At 34.2% G+C, this 10,000-nt stretch overlaps 1 protein-coding gene across 5 annotated transcripts in view; it reads left to right on the top strand.

Annotated features, from left to right (window-relative positions):
• The window catches only part of Lrrc49 (leucine rich repeat containing 49), a 186,974-nt gene that overhangs the window by 102,501 nt on the left and 74,473 nt on the right, over positions 1–10,000 (top strand). For all 5 annotated transcript variants that reach the window (XM_048793713.1, XM_048793712.1, XM_048793715.1 and 2 more), the window contains one exon: positions 741–888. In XM_048793713.1, coding sequence (XP_048649670.1) covers positions 741–888 — 148 coding nt within the window. The remainder of the gene's footprint in view (positions 1–740; positions 889–10,000) is intronic.

Genomic DNA, 10,000 nt, shown 5'->3' with positions numbered 1-10,000 from the left:
CTAAACTGATAGAAATAAATAAATGCACCCCCAAATACAAAAAAGAAAAATTCTAAATTATTACTAGATACTACAACCTCAAGGAGGGGGAAATACTTAACTCTTTCCTAAGTGTGGACTGCACATCATACAGTGACTTCCTTTCAAAGTGTTCAGTATGAAAAAAGGGAAAGGAATACTAACTTTACATTGGGGAAACCTGAAAAACACGGCCTGAGCCAGATGATCAAGGCAAATTATAAACAGTGGTAAGTCATGTTAGCATAGGTTCCTTAACCCTAGTGTAGTCATGAGAAAGATATCCAACAAATCCTAATAGAAGGCATCCTACAAAATAGCTGACAAGTATTCTTAAAATTGTCAGGGCTATTGAAAATATTTTAAAAAGTCTGAGAACTGTCCTAATCAAGGGGAGCTTAAAGAAACATGACAACTAAATATAATGTATCCTGGATGGGCTCCTGGGAGAGAGAAAGAATACTAAGTAAAAACTAAGGAAATCTGGATGAAATTTGGACTTTAGTTAGTACAACTGTATTGATATTGGCTCATTAATTGTAACAAGTGTACTGTACTAATACAAGATGTTAATAAAGAGAAAACTGAGTGTTAAGTATTTGGGAATTCTTTATACTATGTTCTCAATTTTTCTATAATTCTAAAGTTGTTCTTTTAAAAGTCTATTACAAAAGCATTATTTGAAGGCCTCAGAATAATCCAGCGGTTTGTCTCTCCTGTAGTTTTGACAGTGTTTCCTGTCTTGCTGACTCTACTTCCCTATCAGACATCACTTTTGATGGCAACCCAATAGCTCAAGAGTCATGGTACAAACACACTGTCCTTCAGAATATGATGCAGCTGCGCCAGCTAGATATGAAGAGAATCACGGTGAGAACATTTTCAAAGTGTTTGCCATATTGTTTTCCTACATGTGGATTAGGAAATTGAGATACCTACCTTTTGCTTGAAATGCTTCTTAATTTTAGTTAATTATGGAACTGTGCATTATCATTACTGTATACTTCATAATTATAATTCCAATTCTTACTACCTTCTCCCATCTCCAATTTCCTTGAAGAGTTTTGTAAATTAATAAATTTTGCCTTCTATTTAAATTAATTATCATGCTCATTTTTCATTCTTGCTTAATATCCAACTAACAATTTATTTTGGAATGCATGGTAAGGACTTCATTAAGTGAATGACATTGTGCAATGATTAAGAACTTGGCTGCAGGAGCCAGACTGTCGGAGTCTGAATACTGGCTTGACTATTTTCAACCATGTGACCTTTGGCAATTTGATTAATATTTCTATATTTCATTTTCCTTCAAGTAAAAAAAAGAATCATAATTGCCCTGTGTCATAGAGTTGTTGTGAAGATAAAGTATCAAACTTTAGAGGGATATGAGGCTCCTAGAAAGTTTTGTATGCAGTTATTTATGTTAATGTTGTACCTTCCAAAGTAGCTCTTTTTTAAATTAATTCCCTTTTTCATGTACTTCAGTATTTTGAAATGGCTGCTGATCTAAGTGAATCATGCAAATGTGGCCCCTTCTTTTTAGGTGCACAGTGCACATTAGCATATTATCGGCTTTAAGAAGTTCTCTAAGAAAGAGACTTGCCTGACTTTGTTTCATTGCATTCCAAATTTATTTATTTTTCTCAGAAAATATCTATTAATAACCTTAGTTTGATTATCTGTGTCCTAAGAAAAAATCCCAAGCCTCTGTTTTTTCTCTTCTAGCGTCTGCTAATTTTGATGTGAATTGTGTTGTCACCTAGGTTTACTCAATTGCCAAGTGACTTGTTCTTTGTATACCATCTTCGCAGTGTGTGCACTTATTTTTTTTTTCATTTACACCTCAGCAATATTATGGACATTGAGGCAGGTTAGCAAATATTGAAGTGTGGATGAAAGACTCAATATCGAGAGCCTCCTAGGATTCTCCCTCTTTCTCTTTGTTCCAGGATGGACATATGATTCTTTGTCCTCTCGGATTATTTAGATCTGTACTATCAACATTGTTTTGTATTTTAGGCAAAATTCTTTACCCTTACCTCCATGTCTTTCTTAATTAAGCATTCTTGATACTTCTAATTGCTCTTCCCATGAGGCTGAGTTGAGTGGGGAAAGACAGCTGTAGAGCAGATTTACACAAATTAGTTCATAATTATGTGTTTTTCATAGTGAATGTGTTTGGCAGACTTGTCTACTGAGCCAATATAGTCTTTTTAAAAAATTTTTAAAATTTATTTGTTCCAATCAGTTACACATGACAGCAGAATGCTCTTTGATTCATTGTACACAGATGGAGCACAATGTTTCACTTCTGTGGTTGTATATAAAGTAGGGTCACACCATTCATTCAATCATACATACCCCTAGGATAATGATGTCCATCTCATTCCACCATCTTTTCCATCACAATGACCCATCCCCTCGCCTCCCTCTCCTTTGGCCAATCCAGAGTTCTTCCACTCATCCCATGCCCCACCCCCCCATTATGGATTAGCATCCACTTATCAAAGAAAACATTTGGCTTTTGGTTTTGGGGGATTGGCTTATTTTGTTTAGCATGATACTCTCTAACTGCATCCATTAACTTGCAAATGCTATAATTTTATTCTCTTTTATTGCTGAGTTATATACCACAGTTTCTTTATCTGTTCATTTATTGAAGGGCATTTAGGTTGGTTCCACAGTTTGGCTATTGTGAATTGTGCTGCTGTGAAAATTGATGTGGCTGTGTCCCTGTAGTATGCTATTTTAAAGTCCTTTGCGTATAGACCAAGGAGTGGGATAGCTGGGTCAAATAGCGGTTCCATTCCCATTTTTCCAAGGGATCTCCATACTGCTTTCCAGAGTGGTTGTACCCATTTTCAGTGCCACCAGCAATGTATGAGTGTGCCTTTTCCCTCACATCCTTGCCAACACTTATTGTTGCTTATAATCTTGATAACTGCCATTCTGACTGGAGTGAGATGAAATCTTAGAGTAGTTTTGACTTGCATTTCTCTAATTGATAGAGATGTTGAACGTTTTTTAATATATTTGTTGATTGATTGTATTTCTTCTTCTGAGAAATGTCTGTTCAGTTCCTTAGCCCATTTATTGTTTGGGTTGTTTATTTTTCTGGGATTAAGTTTTTTGTGTTCTTTGTATATCTTAGAGATTAGTGCTCTATCTGATATGCATGTGTTAAAAATTGGCTCCCATTCTGTAGGCTCTCTATTCACCTCACTGTTTCCTTTGCTGAGAAGAAGCTTTTTAGTTTGAATCCATCCCATTTATTGATTCTTGATTTTATCTCTTGCACTTTAGGACTCTTGTTAAGTAAGTCAAGGCCTAATCCGACATGATTTAGATTTGGGTCTACTTTTTCTTCTATTAGGCGCAGGGTCTCTGGTCAAATTCCTAGGTCCTTAATCTACTTTGAGTTGAGTTTTGTGCATGGTGAGAGATAGGGGTTTAATTTCATTTTTGCTGCATATAGATTTCCAGTTTTCCCAGCACCATTTATTGAGGAGGCTATCTTTTCTCCAATGTGCGTTTTGTGAGCCTTTGTCTAGTATGAGATAACTGTATTTATATGGGTTTGTCTCTGCATCTTCTACTTTGTACCATTGGTCTTCATTTGTGGTTTTGTGTCAATACCTTGCTACTTTCTTTACTGTAGCTCTGTAGTACAATATAAGGGCTGGTATTGTGATGCCTCCTGCTTCACTCTTCTTGCTAAGGATTGCTTTGGCTCTTCTGAGCTTTTTAATTAATTTATTTATTTTAATTTTTGTTTTGGGGGTACCAGGATTAAACACACAGGCTCTTGACCACTGAGCCACATTCCTAGACTTGTTTTGTATTTTATTAGAGATAGGGTCTCACTGAGTTGCTTAGCGCCTTGCTAAATTGCTGAGGCTGGCTTTGAACTCACAATCTTCCTACTTCCACCTCCTGAGCCGCTGGGATTACAGGCGTGCACCTCGCGGGGCCTGGACCTTTTATTTTTCCAAGTGAATTTCATGATTGCTTTTTCTATTTATATGAGGTATGACATTGGAATTTTAATTGATATTGCATTGAATGTGTATAGCACTTTTGGTAGTATGGATATTTGACAATATTGATTCTGCCTATCCAAGAGCATGGGAGATCTTTCCATTTTTAAGGTCTTCTTCAATTTCTTTCTTTAGTGTTCTCAAATTATTCCATGAAATATAAAAGGAGGGAACCCTCCCAAACTCATTCTACAAAACTCGTATCACCCTAATGCCAAAGCCAGACAAAAACTCATCAAGGAAAGAAAACTTCAGACCAATATCCCTGATGAACATAGACACAAAAATTCTCAGTAAAATTCTGGCAAATCACATACCAAAACATATTTAAAAGATAGTGTACCATAATCAACTGGGGTTTATCCCAGGGATACAAGATTGGTTCAACATATGGAAATTAATAAATGTAATTCACCACATCAGTTGACTCAAAGATAAGAATCATATGATTATTTCAATAGATACAGAGATACCAACAGCAAAATATAGCACCCTTTCATGTTCAAAACACTAGAAAAACTAGGGATAGTAGAAGCATACTTCAACATTGTAAAAAGCTATCTGTTTGTAAACCAAAGGCCAATATTATTCTAAATGTAGAAAAAATTGGAAGCATTTTCTCTAAAAACTGGAACAAGACAGGGAGGCCCTCTTTCACCACTTCTATTTAACATAGTCCTTGAAACTCTAGTCAGAGCAATTAGACAAAAGAAATTAAAGGGATTCAAATAGGAAAAGAAGAACTCAAACTATCACTATTTGCCCATGACATGATTCTGTACTTAGAGGATACAAAAAATTCCACCAGAAAACTTCTAGATTAATAAATGAATTCAGCAAAGTAACAAGATATAAAATCAATATCCATAAGTCAAATGCACTTCTATACCTCACTGATGAATCCTTTGAAAAAGAAATTAGGAAAATCACCCCATTCATAATAGCTTAAAAAAAAACTTGGGAATCAATTTAACAAAAGAGGTGAAAGACCTCCATAAGAAAAACGACAGAACACTAAATAAAGAAATTGAAGAAGACCAATATAATCTTTAGGACAGTAACCATTCTTTCTCTTTCATTTCCTGACACATATAGATACTCTATAATTTTTTTCCTTTTCCTTTTCTTTCTTGCCTAATTCTGAGAATGTAATTGAATTTACTAATGTTTAATAAAGCCTTATTAATTGAGTAAAATTTACTTTCATTTCTTAAATAAAGTAGAATCATTATATATATATATATATTTCTTTTACATTCTATAAGATGTATTTGCCTGGTAAGGAAATGGGAGAAGGTCATGAGAATAGAATTGGGGGCGTCTGTACTGATAATTAAAGAGCAGTAATATTTATAGAGCATATAAATATAAACATAGAGCATATCTGTTCCTTCATGGTTTAATTTTAACAATTAAAATTTGGAAACACTCTTAAAGTTACAGAAAAAAAGTACAGAACAAAGAATGTTTTTTCTTAAACTCTGAGAGCAAAATGCTGACTTGATTCTCCAACAGCTGTATAAGCAAAGATATCTCCTATAAAACCTCACTACAACTAATGAAAATGAGAAATAAACATTGAAATATTACTAGCATCTAACTCTTGCACCACATTCAACTCTCACCAATTAAGTTAATAATGTTTTCCGTAGCAAAATGCTCCAGTGTTATAGATGCCTTTTGTAATCATGCCTCTGTGTGTGTGTGTGTGCACATGTGTGTGCATATAATTTGTTGTTTTCCTGGAATAGCTCCTGGCTTTTTCTTAAACTTTCATAACTTTGATAGTTATGAAGATTACACGTTAGTTATTTGGTAGAATGATTCTCAATTCAGATTTTCTACTGTTTTCTCATGATAAATTTTTACTTATAGATTTGGCTTAAATGTCATAAAAGTGAATTTATGTTTGCATTGCATCCTATCAAGAGATTTTTTATTCATATTTATTCCTTTACTGATGACGTTTACTTTGATGATGTATTCCAGGTTTTTTCCTTGTGAAGGTATTTTTAATAACTTTGTAATCCCATTCCTCAAAGAAATTTTAACTTATGCATATCAGTGTGAACTGATGATATTTAGTTTCACCTTTTTAGTTGAGTGTAGAAACAATGGCCCTTTTAAAGGATTCCTGATAGCAGATGTTTGGAGCTAGCTACATGTTTTTGTAAATAATGTTTATTGGAACAAATTCCTATTCATTTGATGGTGTCCATTTATCTGTTGTCTATGTCTGCTTTGATGTTGCAGTGGTAATATTGAGTAGTTGCTAGAGACTATATGCCTACAAGCCCCAAATATTTAACATCTGGCTAAAAAAATTTTCTGATATTCATTCTATAACAATTTTTTTTCTTAAGAAAAAAATCTTGATTCAATTTTGGTATAAATTTACTGTATAAACATTTTATTGAGGTGAATTACACAAATATGTAATGATCCTAACTGTGTGAACTCATTCAGGCATTGTGGAATATTTTTAATTTTCAGATTAAACAGTGAGATTTGATATCTGTCAGATAGAACAAAGTACTAGCTCAAGATGGTTTAACATTTTAACATTAGGTCATGTTATACTCTCTTCTATCACATCATACCCTTACAAAGCTGAGTTTTCAGTGGTCATTATGACAAAAACTATGCCCAAACCAGTGTGGAAACAGAGAATAAGGGTGGCAATGTCCAATCTGATGCTTAGATCTGATGTTTGAGAAGTTATGAAATGTCCTACAGATTACACACATTATATTGGTAAATAATTGTGATTATTTAATAATGGTTTTAATATTTTTTTCTTTTGATTCACATATATTATTTTTTTCCAAATGGCTACTAAGTTGTTTAGTTAGTTGTTTGGATCTCTCTACTTAGTAAGTGGAGCTGCTAATATTCATTTGGCCTAAAAGCACTGTGAAAATATTCCTGACGAAACTTTTAGGCCCCATGAACTGAGAGGTTCTGTAATAGGGTTTTGGTAGACACTAAAAATGACAATATCAGATTCACAGTTTGTGCCTTAGAATTAATTACAGTCCTCCAAAGAAGCCATTGAGCTATAATTTGCCACTCCTTGATCTATTACAGAGACAGGCTTGTAGCCAGATGATGATGCAAAATGACAATCCAAGTTGGATAAGACAGCTAGATCATATGTGTGCATGTTTGTGCATATTCATATATATGATATATCCATACATATGTATATATATGCACATGCTTACATATGCTTACATACATACTTATATGCTTATATACACATTCTTACATGTGTACATGCATGGACACCCTAAATGGTATTGAAGAGCAAAGCAACTCTTAAGTCTGCCCAAGAAACAGGAAAATTACCAAAGGAGAATATATCTGTGGAGAACAAAGGTATGCAAAATGCAAAGGGGTGCTGAGAGAATATAGCAACTGATGGAAGTTGAATATGGCTAAGAGTTGAGTGTACATGCGGAGAATAGTGGGAGGCATGCCCACTACAGGCAAGGGATAGGGCATTTTATATCATTATATAGTTTATATTTTTTGTCTTAATCATAATAGGAAGAAACCCTCGAAGAGTTTGAGGTAGGTAAAATAGTTTGCCTTTTAAAAATACTGTCCAGCTGGGTAGCAGCCTGAAGGATGAATTTGGGAGGATGGGATGTGTGACGAGAAGCAAGAGATTAGTCAGGGTAAGAGATTCTAGGCATCTGATCCAGCAGAATAATAAGAAATAAGATGATGCTATCTATTAAGGCTTCAAATTCTATCGTCCTTTAGTTATTTCTTCTAGGAAGAAGGGGGCTTTGTCTACTAATAATAGAATAAAGGTTAATAAGATAAAAGTAAAGCCTATGAGAGCTGAATAAATAAGTTTGAATCCAGGCCCATCTAGACCAGGGGTTGACAAACTTCATCTATAAAAGATATAATGGTTAATTTGAATTGTCAACTTGATTGACACACCCAGAAGCCTTTTAATTCAATGAGGATGTGTCTAGGAATGATTGGCATGTGGGATACCAACTGAAGTGGAGACCCTCCCTAAGCATGGGCAGCACCATCCCATAGGATGATGGCTTGGATTGAATAAAAGTAGGAAGAAACAGCAGATGCAAGCTCAGTTCTTATTGAATGAGTTCTTGATTGTTGCTGTGATGGTCTGAGGATATCAGACTCCTGCTTCTTCATTCTTTCAAAGTGGACTCTGCTAGTGATTCTCCAAGGAATTTCCAAAAGCCTTAGGGCTTGGACTAGGGTAGCACCATTGATCCCTCTTGTTCTGGGGCTTTAGCCTCTTGCACTGCTGCAGCTACTGGTTCTTCCAGCTCTCCAGCCTGAAGACGGTGATTATGGACTATCCAGCTTCTGGTCACGTAAGCCAACCTAATAAGTCCCCTTTTTATAATTATAGTTCTTGTTGACTCTGTTCCTCTAGAGAACCCTGACTAATACAAAGGATTTGAAGGTAAATATTTCAGGCTTTGTGAGCTAATACAGTCTCTGTTGAAAGTACTTAACTTTCCCATTGCAATGTAAAAGGAGACATGAACAATACATAATTTAATGAGCATGACTTTATTCAAATAAAGTGTTATTTACAAAAACAATTAGCAGGATGGATTTGACCTGTGGACTAGAATTTTTCAATCCTTGATCTAGAGCACTGAATAAATTGCTAGACCATTAGAGAGGTAATTTTGGTAATAATAGAGTAGCCGAGGATTAAGGTGAACTAATCTGTTTTTAATCACGAAAGAAAAAATATAAACTCTCCAAATTATGACAATCAATATTATAAAAAATATAAACTCAATTATTAAAAGTTGGTTTTAAGTATTTAAGGAATTGATCACTAGGAGGCAGCATTAGTTTACTAAAAGCAATCCATGCAAAACAATTAGTTTCCTATTTTAAACTTTTAAAATTGATATAGTATCTAGACATATTTATGAGTACATTATAAGGCATACATACAATGTGATGATCAAATCAGGGTAATTATTAATATACCCTTTCAGAGAAGTGTTGCTGATTGTGTTTTGATATTTAAGCAAAGTATTTGGAAAAGTCTTTTTTGACATCATTTTGAATAAGTTGTATGACAACGTGGTTAAGTTGACAATTTTTCAAGTTTATCTACAAAACATGAAGGAATGGATTGGTGCCAGCCTTTAGAAAATCTGTATTGACATGCGATGAGGGGTTTTCCTCTTGCCTGTTTTATTCAACATTTTTGTTAAGGTCAATATAAGAAAATTTTAATGTTACTCTATTAAAGTGTGTAAGTGACAGAAACTAAAGATGTTAGAGATTCTCTTATATTGTTTGATCAAATCAGAATCCAAAAGTAACCCAATAGTCTAGGATAGGGCTTGGCAAATTATAGCCTACAGGCCAGATTTGTTCTGCATCCTGCTTTTGTTTAACTGTTAAGTAGTTTTTATACTTTTAAAACATTGTTTTTGTTTTTTTAAGGGAGAACAGAGAACAATATAAGATAGAAATCTTAGATAGCCCAGAAAACCTAAAATATTTACCATCAGACCCTTTACAGAAAATGTTTACTGACCCCTCATCTAGAAAAATAAACAGAATTTAATAAAATTTTTTTAAAAAGATAAATTGAAAATATTGAGCTTTAACCTCATACTAACAATCTGACAGAACAATTTTCAGCACAAATGCAGGGTTGTGGAGAATGAGATTTAGCAGTTGTGTGAAAATAATGCATTAGAATTGATAAGCTCAACCTGAGTTAATTACAAGATGTGATTGTTAAAAGCTAATGTTGCTTAAAATAATGTTCATTTATAGAAATAAAGAAATTAGGAAATGAAGACAGTCATTCCATTTTTTTCTTCAATAGTCAGATTACACCTGAACTATTAGTTTTAGAGAGGAGAGAGAGAGAGAGAGAGAGAGAGAGAGAGAGAGAGAGAGAGAGAGAGAGA

The sequence above is a fragment of the Marmota marmota genome, unplaced genomic scaffold, assembly GCF_001458135.2.
Source record: "Marmota marmota marmota unplaced genomic scaffold, marMar, whole genome shotgun sequence".
Classification (NCBI taxonomy): Eukaryota; Metazoa; Chordata; class Mammalia; order Rodentia; family Sciuridae; genus Marmota; species Marmota marmota.
The sequence above is the reverse complement of the archived record's forward strand: the minus strand, read 5'-3'. Positions and strand labels throughout refer to the sequence as shown.